Source organism: Zosterops lateralis, assembly GCF_965231275.1.
Source record: "Zosterops lateralis genome assembly, chromosome: 8".
NCBI lineage: Eukaryota > Metazoa > Chordata > Aves > Passeriformes > Zosteropidae > Zosterops > Zosterops lateralis.
Window position 1 is genome coordinate 4,527,951 of NC_139768.1, and position 19,308 is coordinate 4,547,258.

Below are 19,308 nucleotides of genomic sequence, written 5' to 3' on the forward strand. Positions count from 1 at the left end.
ATGTTTAATATCTCTATGTGTGCCAATCCCAGAGTGAAGCCATCCTTTCTGGTTATTCAGATCACATAAAGATTTAATTTCAAAGTAATTATTACTTGTTTGGGAGAGAGGCAGTGCCCTGCATACTGAACAGCAAGTTACCAATGCCTTGCTTGGCAGGGACTTTTTTCTGGGTGATCCCATATTTGCATTCATAATCTTTTTTTATCTTCTGTCTCCAGGGTGGTTCCCACCTTTCCTTGCTGCACCAAGTCCTGCTTTCTGAAAAAGGTACACCTTGTGCAAATGGCTTCCACATTAACTCAAACTAGGGAGGGCAAAGGGGAAGTTCATGGTTTCAAAAAAGAAACTCAAATTTACAAAGCAGTTGCCAATTAGTCAGACCTTAATTTTGCAAATTTATTTAGGAAAAAAAAATTAACATGAGCAAATGAGAATACTTCAGTGTTACAACAGAGTATATAAATGTCTAGCAATAGTCAAATAATTTGATCTTTAAATACAAAATAACCACATGAACACCTAATATACAGGTTTCATCTGAATACATATTTATTAGATAAATATTAGGTTGTCACATCATCTAACTACATACAGTTTTGCAAGACTAAAAATCACAATTATTTTTTCTGACCAGTTTAAAGTATGAAATGATTGCATTGTACTGTACATACAATGTACAAACAAAGACAATGGCCATTTTTGCATGTTATCTCAGATTGTAATTTTTTTTTTTAATTCTCCTCTGATCGTGATATCAAAAATTGTACAAAGTATGAATTTGGTTACAATTTTTTTTTTTTCTTTTTAATCCCCGTGTTTTTCTTCATTATTTCTGTAGCACCCTAAAAATACACAGGTGATAGACTAGTACACGTAAGCTAAATATTACATGTAGATAAAACAAAACAAAACAAAGGATCAGAGTATATTACAGAAGTGAAAGTGGAACAAATGCTGAGACTCCACAAACGCTAACAAACAGGATTCATTTTCCACATAAGATGGAGCTTCAAGCTTTTTTTTTTTCCTGCAAAATAAAAACAATGCACATTCCAAGGAAAATGAATGCATTTCTGTTAACATGTCTCTATTTGTCATTTACATATGTACAGCTGTCCCTTGAGTCTCCGCTGCAGACACTGGCGTGTACTGTCAGTCCTATAATAATGTCTTGGCAGCAGAACTGTAGATCTCTGTGGGTTCTTTCCCAGATGAACTTCCATAGGGAAACAATTAAAAGGTAAACAAACAAAAAAAAGAGAAGAAAAATACTACTGGAATCTCATATAATAATTAAGCTTTAAAAGAAATGACTGTGATTACCCTATTTGCTAGTTTTTTTTTCTCTAAACTTTAATACGGCAGTGAACAGATAAAAAAATAACTAAATTTTCAGAAGCTTTTTCATACTGACTTCACTATACAGTACCTGATTTTAGCTGACAGAAAAATTTTAAAACTGTCTCTTTAAAACACTCAACATTTGGGTGATGGGTAAAAATTGTACTTTCTTTTTAAAGTTCTGCTTAGAAACCAAATGTTTCTGTAAGTTTTAAGATGTCAACTGTCCGCTTTAATTATCTATTACTGTACAAAGCAGATGCCAACACTGCTCCAAACATATTGCTAATATCTATGGGGCTTTTTTCCCTTTATGCTTTCCAACAGGTACTTTGAAATGACGCATTTTAACTACTACCAGTTAGCAAAAGGTCAATCCTTAACATACCTGGCTTAAAATACTAATATTGTGTTTAAGAGAAAATTAATTTTAGGTGACTAACTGAGCTGCTCAGGAATCAGTGGAGAATGGAACATGAAATAGAATCAATCAAAAAAAAATCAGAGCAACCAGTTCCAACTAATAGTGAGAAATCTTCTTTATTCCCAAACCTATGGCTTAAGAAACTTACCCCCCAAATAGAAAAAAAATAACTCTAAGGGCATAAAGTCAGTTTATCATTAGCCACCTCTGCACGTGACTTCCAGACCTATATAAAAAATGCAGCAAAAAACCAGGGGGAAACTACTACAGTAAAATGGCTACAGAACACATTGGTATCCATAACTGAACAATGGTCTTTCCTAGGAATTGTGTGATAGCAGCACCACACCACAACCATATTACCATGTATTACATCAAGGTATCTTTAATATTCTGCAGAGATCCTCTACAGGTTGTCAAGCCTACATAAGAAAAAAGACACTTCTAAGCAGAATAAAATATATGATACTGTTTCCCTCCCCCACCCACTGACATCCCTAGGTGTCTTTGCCTCACTTTCAGAGACTGGAGCACCAGTACAGCGATATAAATATGGTACCATACAGATTTGCTGCTTGCCTTAGTGCATCTTTACCTGGTCAGACAGCTGGTCCTACACGTTCTGCTCACTCGGGCAAACGAACAAACTCTGCCGTCACCAGCTCACGATCACCCACAGTCAATGAACACCTCTGGATCAGTTGGCGTTTCTTTTTCCCTAGGCAAGCACTTTTTCCCTAGGCAAACACAATCATGTTTCCGTGACAGAGCTGGGCCCTGATTATCCAGGTACTGCCTGATGTATCGATTCGTTCATCACATAAGTGGATATGAAATTTGGGCTAATTTACCAAAAGAAAATAGGGGGGAAAAAAAAAACCAAAACCCAACTCCCTTATTCTGTTAAAGAACCCTCAATTTTCTTTTTTAAAAAAGGACCCATATTTTTCTTCAGACAAGGTATTTAAAAACACCAGCAAAAGTATAACCAGATCATGAAAATGTTGAATATTATCAAAGACGATACTAAAATATTCACAAAGATATTTACAATAGCAATTCTTAAAATAATTGATTTTGCATAATGAACAGCGCCTTTCTTAAAAAAACTCGAAAGAGGAAAAATATAAGTGTGGGACCATTTCTACATAATACGTTTGACAGATTCAATACTCCTACTGGAAAATAAAAGAACTAAACCGCCATTTCCTTTAATATCTACAGCAAGGTGCTGCTGACTAGCATATATATACCACAACGCATGTACAGCAGTAGTGGGAAACGTTAACAAAGAGAGCAAAATAAAACAAAAAAATGCGGAGAATTTACAAATATGACTTTGGTGAGGAAAGCAAATCCAGAGTTGTAAGCACAGAGCATGCCATTTACAGCATTGCAAACTAAACACAGAGGGCTAGGAAGCTATCTAGTCAAAACTGACAGGAACAAACAAAATTTTGCCTGGCACTTCAATTTAAAACGCATTGTGGCGAGCAAACGAAGGGTGTTTGATTGGATTTGGGAAGAGGAAAAGGAGTAAGGTCAAATATGCTTTAGTATCAAAAGAAACAAAACCAATAACTGTACAGTGGGCAAAAGCTGAAATGTTGCACCACGAGGGCAAAGTTGGCACACATGCACTTCTTACACAGCTACTGTACATCATTTATAAGAGAGAGAGAGAGAGAGACAAAGAGCACAGAAATGGGCACAGAAGCAATAGGAAGCTCATGCAGGAGCAGCAACCACACGAGAAGCAAAGATCACGGAGGCAAGACAGTAATTGTGGCAGCAGGGTCTCTTGAGGGCAGTAGCAATCTACTGACAGGTACTTATTCTCCCCACACTCGGTCCTTCAGGAGAAAGAGCTCATCCCAGCAGCCAAAGTTTAAAAAAAGAAACTGAAGGAGGAGAAAAGGAAAAGGCTGAAGCATCTGTAACAGTCACGAAAACAGAATGCAAAGCAAAACTAAAATGAAGCTGTAAGACGTCTGTCCAATGTCAATGCCCCTTCTCAAGCTGATTATTAAAAATAATTATGCAGATAATGATGTTAGTCTCCCTCCATCCTGCAATGATTTTCCTTGCTACCTTCAACCCAGCTTGTCTTACTGCATTGTGCAGTACAGACAGTGACACAAACTCTTGGGGCACGAAAGGCTGTAGGCAATAATCAGGAACAGTTTGCTTTTCATCCCCCCTCCCTCTCTTTTCCATTATGTATGGCATACATGGCAAAAAGACTTATTACAGCAATCTCTACAGCTGGGTGTTAACGCAGCCAGAAAGGGTACTGGTTTGAAACCAAATCACAAGAATCCCTAAACATTGCAAACTTTAAAAAAAAAAATTCCTGGGTGCTTCCAATCTGTGTGCTGGGCCAGAGGAATCCTCTGCAAAGAGGTGTTTAAGATCCCTGCACTTGCAGAAATCCCAACACCCATGGCTGCAGCCTGAAGATCTTAGGACTCTCTTATTGAAGTCGCATGAGCTAAACTGCTGGCTCCTTCTGACAGGCCTGTGTGTCTTCCCTAACTTTGCCACTTGACTGTAGGATTTGTGCTTTTTTGAGCTTTGTAGGTGGTTTTTTTTTCATTTTGTGTGTGGCCAGGGCAATCATCCCAAGGCAAACCCATGGCTGGAGGGGGGGCAGAGGAGAGGTGGGGTAGAGGGAGATACAGTTTCAAAAAAATGGAAGAACAAGCATTGTAAAGACACTCTGAGACGGGTCAATTAAAGACAGTTCCATTCTGTTGATTTTTCTTCCCTTGCCAAGATTCGGTTTTGCCAAGATACTTCACACTATGTTTATCACGGCACTCTCTCTCTAGAGGATGAACACCAAATGGGGTTTCCAATAGCTGCACAACTGTCTATGCTTCTTTGTCACATGTAGCATGGCAGACTCGGAGATTACTGCATTTATTTAACTTTTGTATTGTTTTCTCCCGTCACTTTCGCAGTCTTTGAAGCTAACAAAAGCAGTTCTGAGATGAAGAAAGCAGGGAGTGCACCATTGGATCAAGTTGTGAGGTTTTTTTCTTTTTCTTCTCTTGTGGAAAAGGAGTGTTAAGATTCCTCGCTGTGCAGCCACACACGTGTGAACAAGTGAAAAGGATGGGAGAATACACATGGTTTCAGTTGTTCTCAAAGAGAGACAGAAGGTCATCATTGCTATTGCTTGGCAAATCAGGAGGATCCAGGTATGAAAGCAGCTCATCTGGATTTGTGAGTTCTGGAAGCAGCTATAAAATACAAAGATAGAAGAAAAATTACAGATAACAGAAACACAACTGGAAAAAAAAAGGGATTAAACACCACACATTCCTGGAATTTCATAAAAATAGTCCTGGTTTTCGTAAAAATATATCCAAATAAAACAGAAGGCAGCGTCACAAGCCTAACACCCTCAGATGATGCAGTATCCACTTGCCTGTGAAAGTCTCTGTGACTCAGTTTTCACCTGTGAATTACATTATCATCTCAGTTAGGGTTTCTCAATCCACCTCCTCATCATATTGCCCGGCTCGTGATGCTGACAAAAACTCCTAGATAAATGCTCCTTATGGATGTTTCCTATATAACTGCATAAACACTTGAAACATGCAGTTTGAGTAATCCATACTTGAGCTTCAAGGTAGATCAGCAAAGGTTGGTCTGGCTCTCACACATCAGTTTGATGGCCACCCAAAGCCTGCAGCTCTACAGGAGGAGGTAGCCTCTCCTTCCCTCACCCTCAGTAACTCCTCAGATCTAAGCTCTGGGACAGTGACCTGAAGCAAGAAACTCACCCAGGGTTAAAGCAACCAACAAATCAGGGAAAGTGGAAAAAACCTAAGGAGAAGTATGGAGAGAGGAGTGAGAAGGCAGCTGGGTGAGTCCTTCTCCTTTCTGTGGCAGGAATTTACAGTGGTTGGAAGTACTTACTTGACTATAGCATTACATGCAATTCCAGACATTTTAAAGGGTCATAGGTGTAACACTCCATCCAACAGAAGATGCCCTAATCTGCACAGTGCTTTAAAGTATCAAAATGAATAGCTGTGGGGCTTTGTATTTCCATTAATACTGTATTCCAAGTATAAAATTTTGTTTTTCAAACCATCACATTTTTTTTATTTGACAGGTGACAAGCACATTGTAACTCCTGGGTTGTGCATCAGGCAATGTTTTCTGCTCTATAATGCATCTTGTCCTTTCCTAGGCAAATATAAAAGTGTTATATATAAAAAACTGCAGGGAATAGTTTGTAATAAAGCCCTTTTATGTTCTGTATTGTGGTAAAGACAGAAAAATGTGGACTTTACTGTTTTAACAAACTCAATAGTAAGTACAAGAAATTGATTTTAAGTTGCACTATGTTTTCAAATATTATAAAACCAAAAGCTTGACAGCTTCACATTTAACAATTAAATACTGTATTTATATGCTTCTCTTACTCTTGTGCAAATGAAATTTCATCTTCTAACATTATATGGATGAACAAATTTTTCAAGAAGCTAAACATGAAATGCAGAAAAAAGTTCATTGCTTTCTAAGCATTTTGAAAAAATGCAATGTCAAGTTTACATAAACAGAATCTCCCAGAAGGAGTCTTTTTCTTGGATTACCACCTCCTTTTATAAATGGTAAAAATGCTATTGTCATAGTACTGGAGATATGAAACTTTTAAATGTACTTCACCTCCTATCATAATTTTTTATGAGTACATCATAAAAAATCCAAAAAGAAAAGAAAGTCCAAAAGAAAATGGCAGCCCCACCAAGCATAGAGAAATAAAAAAAATATTGAATTTGTCCTACAATTTTACAACTCATTCTTAAAAATTTAAATAACCTCTGAGACTCATTCTTATATACATGGTATTTTAAAAAAAGGTTTTTTTAAGAAAAGCTGAAGTTTTAAACAATATGCTCAGTATGTGTGAGGTTGGAGTCTTCTTAATTGTGAGGGTGATCTCAGCTTCCCTCAGCCAGAGGGGTCAGGCAGCCCAGCTGCCCTCCTGCCCCACTGGTGTGAAAACCAGAGACCTCAGGAAGGGCTTGCTGGGAGCTGAGAGTGCTGTGCTGGGGAAGGGAGAACAGAGAGAGGAGTGCCAGGGCCTGCAAGGGGATGATGGGGACAGAAGCTACAGGAATGTGCCAGATTTAGGGTAGAGTTTGGAGAATTGTATCCTGTGCTCCTGAAGTGCAAATTGAGAGGTTTAACCAGTTACTTCAGTCTTGAGCCTCTGCTGTCTGAAGTATCCATGCAGATCTTTTCCCTGTTTTTCTGTGTCTGCATCCACATGAGGTGGATTTAATCCAGGTTAAACCTTAGACTGCATCTCACTGAATTCCTGCAGAATGACTGTGACTGTGTCAGTAGGGACTGAGCCAAGCTGCCCATTGTACAGTGCCCTGTTTGCTTTGTTGCATGGGACTTTATTCAGCCAGGTTTCACAACACACCCATTAAAATAATCCATCTAATCAGGATCACAGGTATTTAAGTAAGTTTATTTCCCACACTGTACAGCACTTGCCTCCCATTAAGAAACCAGCAATCCTTCAGCAGTAATAATCACAGTGCTGTGGTAAGTGTACAGATTTTTGTACTTTGTTTCTCACCAAGGAATGAGTGCCTGACCCATAACAAAATACTGTATGTTTCTTAAATATTCGAAGAAAAAAAAAAGACTTTTTTATTTCACCTTTTAGTATTGCTCAGACAGGGTCCTTAAGGGTTCAGAACTCCAACTGCCACATGAACTATTGTTCTGACAGGATGTGCACACAACCATATTGTGTGAAACAGCAGAAGTTGCCTCACTGATCACTGTTCCTGCAGCATCCTGGAGCCTTTATCTGCCCCCTAGCCCCTTCCCTCCCCTGTAAGGCTACCTGCCAGCCCAGTGCTCCTGTGTGACAGCAAGTATACAGCAACAGCAAATACAGATATAACTCCAAGGCACAGAAGCGAACATATCTCTGAGAAAATTAACTGTGCAGCAGCAGACTTTGGAACAGACAGAAGATACACATACAGGAATGCATGACTCAAACAAAAACCCAATCCTAGTGCTGAGGATTTATATTTTGGGAGGTAGATGGCTAACTAGAGAGATATACCTCAGATAAGTAAATTCCAACTCCACTGAATCGATGTTAAGAGATGGAAGACTACTTTTGGCCTTAAAACTAGACTTTGTTTAGTTGTGAGCTGCCTCCTATGGTGGCTAAGGAGGCAGAAAATGTCCTTGTTGGTTACATCCCTGTGTGGTGTACTGGAGAAGGAACTTGTGGTGCTGAGCCACCTACAAGAGCAGGTTGGAAGGGCACAGACTTTCTGGCTGCAGGGAGCAGGGACAGTGTCACAGGGTGAGCCAACACAGATTCCCCTCCACTGGCCAGGACATGCTGGAGGGCACCGCTCGCTTGGCAGAGCAATATCACAGCCAGAGCCACACACAGCTGTGTCCCCACTCCTATCCAGGCACTGCAGCAGCTCCAGGGTCTAGGGGAGCACAGCCTAACCAGAGCTGAGGTTGTAAAGGAGGACATAGCTCCCAGTCTGGTGCCTGAGCTGCTGCCTAAAGAAACGCCTGCCTTGGTGCTAGGAAGAGGCTGACGGCTTGCACACCACACAGCTGCTCCAGCAGGAACCTTCCATTGTCCCAGCAGGTCAGGAGTGCCCTGTCACCTTGGCTGCAGCACCTGTGCCCATGTACCAAAGCATGAGAGGATGGCATGTGCTGTGGAAGCGGGTCCCAGCCCCTGCCCGCCCCGCCCTCCCGCGCGATGCGAAGCACACGCTATGGCAAGGCAGATGAGAGTATGACACAGACTTACATCCAGCGAGGGCTCCGGCATGTCGGGTGCTCCCTGTCCACCAGCCTGACCCTCTAAGGCTGAGGAGGGGTTAAAGGTCAGGTCACTGTGTGGATGGTTGCTAGAAGCGGCCGGGGGTGGCTGCCGGGACTGCTGGGTAGGAGGCCCGCTGTGATGTAATGGCTGCCCTGACTGGCTGCTGGGGTGAGGGACGTGCAAACCTTGCTGCATGGAAGTATGGGACTGATCAGTGCTGCCGGGATGAGGGATCTGCGGAGGAGGAAAAAAGCAGGAAAAGAAAGTGAGGCCACAAGGTACAAGTGCTCGCGGTGCCTGACTCTGTAACTGCATGTTATAAAACGAATAAACTGAAAAAAACGACACACGCAACAAAAAAACCCCAACAGAACCAATCAACAAACAACAACAACAAAAAAAGAGAAATAAAAAGCGCCATTAGAAGACTCCATATCCCAATGCTGGAGGAAGTGTTTCGGCTTTTTGAAGGTTGTCTGCAAGGGGAACAAAACGTTGGACTTGTGCCGTTGGTTTGCTTCCTTGTAATGTGGAAAACTGTATATGAAGATGCAAAAACAATGCACCACAAAGAGGAGGGAAGGAGGCTTATGCTGCCGCTCAGCACTAGCAAGGCAGATGCTTTTGCCCTAAAAAATGTTATGAATGAATGGAGAATTTGTTGAATGATCCCTATGCCAGGGAACTCATTAACTGAGAAAATGTATCATTTCTGCTCAGCTCCCCTATTTGGAAGCTTCCTGACACCACAGCCTATTCCTGTTTCAGCTCATTTAAAACATCTTGCAAACACCAGCTCTTCCTCACTCCCTCCCTCCTCTTCTTCTCAGAATGCAACACCCCAGTTAAAGGCTGAAGGTGTTCCTCACTGATATTCCTGGGTTCTGATGGCTGACAGCTCCAAGGCAGCTCAGGAAGAACATTCCCCACCATGAGCCATGCTGCTGTGGGTGGCTGCACACTGTTGACTGCAAAGTACACTGCCTTAGCTTAAACTAAGCCAATGATCACACTCTGCTTTGTATTCATGCTGTGGATGAATTGTCTACCAAAAGCTTAGTGTTTTTTAATGTTTTCTGTGGGGAATAAACTACCAATCCACTTGCATCTTCCTAACCCTATTACTGAATAGGGGGAAAGTCTTTCTCACATAACAGAGAAGCAAAATATTGCACAAGTCCAGTTCTTCCTTCTGCTGCATGTGACATTTAATGCTAGTGCATTCTCTGGGGCTTGATCTTGGTGCCATGAGAAAGAAGTGTCTGAATGCTTCAGAATCAGATATCTCATGTTAATTGGGTATATGGAGAAACAAAAAATGTAAACATTTTTTGAGGAATGCTACATATTGGACAAAGTGAAGCTGAAATAAAAGAACAAATACATACAACAACAGCATGAAATTCATCAGCCAAGCCAACAGAAACCAGCAAAATGCTATGTCAGTATTCACCCTTTCATATCACATGAACTGCAAAGTTATCTTAACCTCAGCCTTCAGCTTTGGAAAGCAAAAGGTAGGTTATTACAAAACTTAATAAAATGTTCCCATAAAAAAAATTATAGAAACAAGTGTTTTAAAAAATACTTTTCACCACTCTTAGGAAAACTGAAACTTGAATACTGATCCATTGGGACAGTCACACTCAGCTGCATGGAGGTCTTTTTCAGCACTTTGGTATTCCAAAGGTTTGTGGAAATGATTCTACCTGCATGGTATTTGGCTCTCTATCCCACATGAGAGTTTAAAATAACTGGTAAAAATCACTGATAAACATCTTACCACTGGGGTCACAGTTTGACTACTTGAAAAACATTCTCCAACATTGTTGTTACTGTAGGGGTGAGTCTGTACAAAATCTGCCCACAGATTACACTTTAATGTAAAAGAATTTGCAGCCCAAAAACTTTGCAAAAGTCCAAGTATAAGGAGATGTCTGTCTTAATAGTATTGTTCCCTTCCTCACTCATTGAGGACACGTGCAACAGAAAGTGTGGAAATTAGAAAGCTTAATAATAACAACAAAAAGGAAAAAGCAATTTATGACAGTGTTGTTAATGTGAGAAACCAGTTTCTGGAAAAAAAACCTAAACTAAAACCAAATGGGATTAAATTGAAGAATCTCTTAAACTTATCCCTGAATGCATTAAGTAAGGGTGATGCTGGCACATTTATATAAATAATTATTTTAACCAGGAGAGGCATTTGTATGCTCCCAGACAGATTTCAAAACAAATAAGCAGGTTAGAAATTCTACATTGTGTTTATACAGGCAAGGATTTAAATATATATTCAGTTGATAACACAGTCACTTGGGTTATTAGACAACAGGTGTATAGGGACTAATTGTTTATTGTAAGAATGAGGGCTACCATATTCTTTGAAGAGCCATTGCAGATTCCAAATCCATCCAACTTAGGCCACTGACTCCATCAGCCTCCCAATGAGAAAGCAAAGTGCTCAGGATGGGAACATTTTCTGTTTGCATTCAGCTAACTAATAAGTTTGCTCTGGTGCAAACACATTGTAAGGAACACACTTTGGGTATGTTTAGCTTGGACCTGCAACTCCCACCATTTTATTCTGAAAGCACTGACCTGCACTATGAATGCACAGTCTAACAAAGTTGCCTTTGCTTGCATAGCATGATCATTCCAGGGTTGTTTTTAGAGGCATAAGCTTTGGTACTCCTAAAGCATTTACAGTCTATAAAAGAAAAGCTTATAGCAGACAACTACATCTTCAGCTTAACAGCACAGAGCAACACAACTCTACAGCCCAACAGTGACCTCTAGGAGTGCTGAGATGTACAGCTGAGGAGCAACAGGGCCTGCCAGCTGCACAGCAACATTCCTTCTGTCTCAGAAGAAAATTATTAGTGGGAAAAAATCATCAGGTTAAGTCAATGGTTTATATCTCTCTCCATTACCAGGGTCACAGTTTTACCAATTCTTCTGCTGTGTTAGCTACCAAAACTATTAAAAGATGCCATCCTGCCTACCCTGCTGATGTTCTTGGCCACTTTTCCCATCCACCCCTTTGCCATGCCTGCAAGGTGAAACCTTGTATATGTGCACTGAATTTCCCCACCCTGCCCCTGAATTAGTTTCCAGTCACACCCAGTACCTGGGTCCAGATCACTTCATGGCTGCAGTAACACTTTTGCTGGTGTGAGAGACAGGAAAATGAAAATAGAAACAAGAGCAATAACTTTTTACTGTAGTACCAGCTCATATCACCTCTCTGTGCATATGAACCTATGTCACCATCCATTGCTCAAACACTCCTTACACTGTCTGCAAGAAGCACTAAACTAAAGGTAACTGAATTCTCCTTTGTCTAAAACTTGTTTACAATTTCTGAAAACAAACATAATATGATTGTGGCTGCTGTTCTGTAGCAATCTTGCACTGTTGCAAGGCAGTATCTGCTCCAGAGCTCTCACAACACTCAATGCTGGGGAAGAGGTTATTACTTCTGGTCATGTTTCAGGTCCTGATTTTTTTCTTCTTCCATAGGAGTGGAACAGCAGTGTTGAGGGAAGGAAATTCTGATTGATTCATCCCTGGTTACCCAGCCCTACCCACAAATATCTGCATTTCCTGGAATGACCTACAGAGTATGTCTGCAGGGATCAACTTTCTCTGCCTACCACTGTGTAAGGGCCACCACAGAAATCTTCAAAACAGGAAAGCCAAGAACTTCCTCAGCAGCATTTAGCTCCAGTAAGAGAGATCACAGGTCTAAAAGGACTGAACATCCAATCCCAACTCACCTTGTAAATGGCCAAAGTGAATAGTATGTGTAAACTACAAAAACCTGCTAACTGTGTAAAAAAGAAAGACAGAAAAGCTGGACAAGAGCACAGGCAACATCTTAAAACCTTAGTTCAATCACACACTTTGTTTATAGTTGTTTTTTTCATGAAGTGTCTCTCCAAAGACATGCAACTATACAATTTAGGAATGTGTTAAAGGCATGTATTTCTCTAAAAGCAGTGATTTTAAAGATGCCTTTCCTGAGTGTCTGCTGCAGACAAACAGTTCATTTTGAGAAAAAAGAACAAAAGAGAGAGGGTAAGAGAGAGAGAGGAAAGCAGAGATTTTGTAACACTGAAAAGGCTGTGTGGGAGCACTCAGAGTCCTCAAGTGTGGACTGAGGACTGCACAGCCACATTGACAAGGTTAATCTAATTCTCCTCTGCTAAAAGACCTGAAAACTGATCCTCATTACAGAAAACTAGCCATTGACATAATGTAGGAATCTGCTTTAGCACTGCTTCCTATTCCCAAATGGTATTGCTTGAGTATCATGATAGATGAGGGAGAAGTGAGGCAAAGGTTTACTTTAATTGCCAGCTATCATAAGCAAGTACTAGATTTGCTACAGACTGGCCCACAGAACTGGAAGTCCATTAACATTTGCCTAGCTACACTCCCACAGCTCTGGAACATGCACAGCCTTGAGAAACTTTCACCTCTGCTATATGTAAACAGTCCCATTTTCAGAAAGCTACAAATTCTCCACTTTTATATTCAACTACTTCATATCCATATCCTGTTAACTGATGAAGTCAAGAGACTGGAAGCAAAGAATAATTCCCTGTGACTTCAATTCAAAAGAAAGCAGCTGTGAGTGGTTCAAGGCTGGTGTTATTTCCTCTCACTACAGTATTCTAACACTGAATGGTTGATTCTTATGCAGGGAATTCTGACCACCCTAAGCTGTGTATGTGGAATTTGCCAATGTGAAACTACGTTTACAGTGTGTTTGTCCTCATTTATCAGCCTGTAAAGTGGCAAAGTCATTCCAGTTTCTGGACTCTTCCTTTGCAGATAGTCTTGGTACTTGGGCTCTCTCCAAACTATATGAAGAACTCTTTCTCCACTCTTCTATTTCTCACCATCCTCCTTGGAAAACCCACTGCCAGCTAGAGGAGACATTGAGTAGGCTTTTGCTGAGCATCTGCTACCACGTTTCCTCATTACATTCTGAAATTGCACTTTCTAGGATTCACTAAAGACACAGCACATATGACTTGTCAAGTTAAACATCCTTCCTGTGCAGTAACAGCACACTTTAAAGCCCCTGCCCTGCAACTTAAATGAACATAAAAGGATGTATACACACCCCACACACAGAGTTAAAATAGATGACTAACCATGCCTAAGAGCTAAATGCTGCTGGTAGTTTTTCTAACACCTAGTTGATGCAGTACTTCATTTTATGGAGATATATAAAGTTCTGTATAGAAAACTCAGTGCTCTGAGCAAGCTGCTTTTTCAATGCACAGTTCTGCCTCACCATCTGAGACCTGAGGAACCTCTATTTTTTAGTCTCTTACATTGATATTTTCAGACCTGTGGCAGTGTCTCTCCTTGAAATCTGCAGGCTTGTCCTATTACCGAAAGTTTAAAAGTGCCTTTCATGCTACTTGAGTAGAATTCCCCCTCAAAATGGTTTGATGCAAATTTTGCCCTCAGAGAAAAAGCCAGGGAAGATATCGTCCCTGCTCTGAAGTCATCCAATATCTTGCTTTAACAAGCTGTCTCTTGGAGATGGATATTCACAGTCCTGCTGGCCTAGGGAATGAAGTACATTTTTTTTTTTCATGTGTCAGAGCAAAGCACAATGATTAATACAAGCAGACTGAGCCAGGTTCTCTCTTTCAGATAAACAAGCTTAAACAACAATTCAAAAAGTGCAGAAATGCTTCTCCAAAAACTCAAACCAGCCAGAAACTAGACATGGCATTTCTCAAGACTACTCTATTTCACCAACTTCCCAGGTGAGGAACCCACAAAAAATAAAAGCAGTTCATAAGGTAAGTCCATCAGCTGGATGAGAGCTCCTTACCCCCACCAAGGACAATCTACGTGCCCAGCACCATTACTTACAGATTCCTGCATGGGGTGACTGAGAGGTTTGTCCAGAGCTGCCATGCTGCTGGGCATGTCTGGGGGATGTGACAGCTGTGGCCCATGCATGAAGTCATTCATAGATGTGCCACCAGGATTCCCATGCGGGAAGTCAAAATTGCCGTGACCTTGGTAACTGTTGCCTGAAAGAGAAACAGATGTGATTTGTTTCCAGGGGTGTCTTGCAGGAACTGTGTGATGTGATGCCCTCCCTGCACTGCACAGGGAGCTGTGACACTGAACCTGACAATGCTGTGCCTCCAGTGCTGAGCGAGTGGGGACAGGGCACTTGGCTTCCAAACACTGGCTGCTGCAATAATTCATTTATGTGTTGGAACTAATTGAAAACTGCTGACATTTTGAAAAACTACTGCCAAGTCACCACATAAACTTAACCATGCCGAGAAGTAAACAGGATATTAAATTCTATGGGATAGTTGTATCTGGAAACATCTCAGTAACTGAGACTGACTGCCCAAGTCCCAGATTATTTATAGGACACCTCCATTATTTCTGTCTGTGCTTCTACACACTCAGGAAGATTGTAGCATTGCTTCAGCTTCTGATGAAAGTAATTGGCAAAAGTGAATCTGGAAGATGCCACAATATCAGTTCACAGCATCTACTTTACCCATTCATAAAAGGCATAGAAGATGTGTTCATATCTAATTGGGGCTCCCACAAAACTTATAAAATTCACTTGACTGACTGGATTTACACACACATCTTGAAGCAGGTTTGGAGTCCCCTGCTGCTCTGCAGGACAAATACTGTATGACCACTGTCCATATGGATCCAGCCCACCTCAGCCCAGGGATCTTCATCCAAATTCTAAAGCAAGCAGGTATCCCAATACAGGGATTTTACCCTTCATTTTTTTTTTTGCCAAGATTCCTCTCTTAACACTTCCAACTCAGATATCAGCTCTAGTGGGCTATTTGCTACGAACAGCAAAAAAATGAACTAAAACCATTCACCTATTTCATACGAGCAAGTGAACTGCTTGATACTGAGCTCTAAAGTAACAGAATAGCTTTGGAGCTTGCACAGAGAGCCTGCAGTTTGTCAGTTGAAGTACAGCAGTTTTAAATATTCAACTCGAGAAGGGAGTTTGACAAACTGAAGTAGTTGCATCATTTGCTCTTTCGCACAGCTTCACAAGCAGAAGTTTAATCTTGAAGGAATAGTAGTCATTAGCCATGTAAGAGTACTTCTCAAAGACGTCAGGACTTTGATCTATCATGTAAATACCGCAGAGCCTTACTAATTCTCATTTTGTTAATCTGCAAACTGGATGAGTCTCACAGAACATAGCTGGTCTTGCCTTGCATCAGGAATAATTAATTAGCAGGCAGCTGGAATGTGGTCTTGTAGCACTGAATATTTGTTATGTTTGCAAATTAAACTTCAGTATGCTTCCCGGCAAACTGAAATAAACAAACATAAACCACAGTAGTAACACTACTACTGCATTGCTCTAAAGAGCTGCTAATCAGAGGACATTATGTAATTGCAATCACTAAGTTTCAATGCATGTATTGATGGAGAATAAAGACACGAGGCAGCATGCCCAGGGAGTTACAGCCATGCAGCAGCAAGCCCCTCTCTCTGCAGCAAGAGCAGTGCCACGTGCTGAGGGAGAGCCCTGTCAGACATTGAGGATAATCTGCTGCTCTGCACTGACATCCCTATGCAGGGATGGAGAGTGTGGGTTTCACCTGCCAGTGGTGACTCAGGGTTCCAAGGAGCAGTGACTACCTCTGCTACAGGACCCACAGGGGAAGGCAGCAAAGTCACAGCCCAGGCAGCAATGCTCACACAAAGCCTAAACCCCACACATGACATGACTATCCTGTCTGCTCCTGGACATATGGGGAAGAATAGACAGCACTGTTCTCAGGCTTTGACTGCACTTCACTCCTACTAAAAGAGGGGAAAAAATGTGATTCAGTGCTCTTGGCTTTGTTATAGTAATCATTCATCTGTTTGAAAACCTTATAAGTTTTATCATCTGTCATCAGTTTTGCAGCCACTGGAGCAAATTAACCATATTTTGCACGCAATCCATGTTTTTCTTCAACGCCTGCAAAAAGCACATGTATCACCTTGTAATCAATTTGGGGATTCTGATAGTGTGAACAGTTGGTCTTTTCCCAGAGCTGAACTGACTCATATCATGTTACTTGCAAAAGAAACAGTCTCTGATTTCATGTTTTCAGAATTGTCACTATAATTGAGTTATTCACAACATACCAGTAATTTGAAAACCTATCTCCATTGCCTGTATTCAGTTTCCTGTTCCTCAATCTGGTAGCACATGGGCAGAGGAACTCAAAAGTAATTTTCTAATGCAGAGGTGTTTGCAAAGCAGCTAAAAGCTCTTTAAAAGTCGTCCCATTTCTGGTGGCCACTAGAATGGAATGTCACTCACCTGGCCACAAGTTAACCTAGTGGCCCAAGTGACCCCTAGCAGGGTCAGGTTTTCTACTAGATGTTTTCACTTGAGAGTGGAACAGAAGGAAAATGCACAGAAAAAAAAAGTAGAAATGTATCTATTGTGGCAGGTCATGAACATAGAAGGTAACATACAATGTCCCTTGATTCAGGGAGGGCTGCATGACTATGAATATGCCAAGCACCAAATAATTAAAATATTAAGTAAAATAACTAAATACTACAATATATTACTAAAACATACACTCCATTGAACAGATGAACCTTAACTGAAAAGACTTAAGCAGAATTTCAGAATTGCAGCCATATAAATTGCTTTGCTCGTGCATCACTCTGAGAAGATGCCCTGACACACCTGAATCACAAGGCTGACTGAACCACTGAGTGCCAGAGTGAGCAACTGGGTGCACAAAGCCACAGAACTAACCTTGGTTACCATATTCAGTGGAGTTGTTGCCTCCTGGAGGAGGGGGTAGGGATGGGTACGGTGATGGGCCAGGACCCAAAGCTGCAATCATCTCCATTACGTTTGGCATGATCATCTGGCTTGGACTCATGGTCTTAAATCTTTTTGAGGGAATGCCATCTGGGTCATCTTTGATGTGAATATCTGACTTTATAGGGACCGGCCTCCAACTGCAAGTTGGATCAATGGTAACTTCTTCAAACTCGGAGCTGTAAAATAATGTGAAAATTTAGCTTATCAGTTGAGTTTTTTTAATCAATTCTGCTGAAGTTTCCATAAGAATCTGCATGGTAACCAACGTTCTAAAATGCTCTGGTGTAACACAACATTAGGAACTTTTATTCCTCAAGAGTGTGCTGAAAGAAAATTAAAAAAAAGGCAACCATGACAGCATATTTCTGTGTTTATCCACACAATGGAATCCAAACATATCGATGTGGTTTGCCACCTCTGAATCAGAGGGACTGCTTGTAAATGCAAGAGAGCATTTAATCCTCCATTCTGGCTCTTCCCTCTGCTTCAGTGGTGAGGCTATCATCAACAGAGAACCCAAACAGTATCTACAAAGGAGATGGAAACTGATTCACTCTATCACCTGCTCCACCAAAGCATCATGCAATAGAATATTCAAGTTCAATCACCAAGATCTATTTTGGTGTGACTATCTCAGTACTCATTATCATATCTCCTAGTTGCTTAGTCTTTGATATCAGGAGAGAGATCACTTACTTTTGTATAGCGTTCAGAATACCCCACATATACTGGTCAACCTCCAAGCCCTCCAAGAGAGCAGTTTTACTAAAAAGTGAAAAAAAACCAAACTTCATATTAGAATATGGCTAGGGAAAGAATGATTTGGGACAAACAGTTTTAGTTCTACATCTACATTACCAGGATATTTACATCAAACTCATGAAATAAGGATACATTTACTTGTGTGTGTGTCCACAAGCTGTTCACATTCTTTAAGTAAATTTTGTTAGTGAAATACGTTGTAAATTTAAAGTATTTTCAAACATAGCAGATCTCTCCTGTGAACATCAGTTAGCACTATTCTTTTTTAATTAGATCTTTCTCTTTTTTTGAGCTCCACAGTATTATGGCTTCAAAGCAGCTACGTATTACAGCTATTCTACTTAAGATCAGCACAGATGGGGACAGAACAAAACAACACCAGAAATGATTGAGCTATGTAGGCACTTAGATCTGAATGCAGGTGCTCATGCTCAGAGACACAGGACAAAAATTTAGCCTAGATGCATGAATATATGAATTAAGAAAGCAAGATATCCAACTCTTGTGATATTTTTAGCCAAATGTAGAAGACAAAAGATTTGGGCAGTTTGGAGAAAGCACTTGTGTGTTAGGACAGGGATCAACCATGGACAGCAATGGAAACAAGCTTGTCTCCAGCCTGCCATGTCTGCAGAATGGACAGTCCCCAGAATGGACAATCCCCACTGCTCTTTGTACCTGACACTGGCTGGCAGAGCAAGGACCCAATTGGAGACTTGTGCAGACCCTGGGCCAGCTGTTACAGCCACAGCTCCTGGAGCTGCAGAGCTTTGGCTCCTCAGCTGAGGCTGGAATACGCTCCCAGCTCTCAGCCCTGTGCACTGAGCACAGGAGGTTACAAACACTGAACTGGCCTCCTGTTTTTTCTGCCCATTTAAACACAAGGATGGACAGCCTGTAACCACTTCCAAGTTTTTCTTCCATTTTCTTCTGCAGTACACTAACTCTTTGGTCAAAACATTAGCTTGAAATTATGCCAAGGTATCCATCCCTCTTCTCCTCTAAGCAACCAACTCCAGCTTTTGCTCCTTGGAAATTTTTTACTTTTTTAAAAATTAGCCT

General features: G+C 41.0%; 1 protein-coding gene across 7 annotated transcripts in view; it reads right to left on the minus strand.

Moving 5' to 3' along the window:
• Positions 1 to 699: 699 nt before the first annotated feature.
• Positions 700 to 19,308, minus strand: part of ZMIZ1 (zinc finger MIZ-type containing 1) — a 285,149-nt gene continuing 266,540 nt past the window's right edge. For 6 of the 7 annotated variants that reach the window (XM_083865867.1, XM_083865864.1, XM_083865865.1 and 3 more), the window contains 5 exons: positions 18,181 to 18,249; positions 17,413 to 17,660; positions 14,511 to 14,674; positions 8,598 to 8,846; positions 700 to 5,013 (listed from right to left, as the gene is read on the minus strand). In XM_083865867.1, the coding sequence (XP_083721993.1) occupies positions 4,906 to 5,013; positions 8,598 to 8,846; positions 14,511 to 14,674; positions 17,413 to 17,660; positions 18,181 to 18,249 (838 nt within the window). In that variant the 3' untranslated portion in view covers positions 700 to 4,905. The remainder of the gene's footprint in view (positions 5,014 to 8,597; positions 8,847 to 14,510; positions 14,675 to 17,412; positions 17,661 to 18,180; positions 18,250 to 19,308) is intronic. The other variant, XR_014590596.1, reaches the window with a different exon arrangement.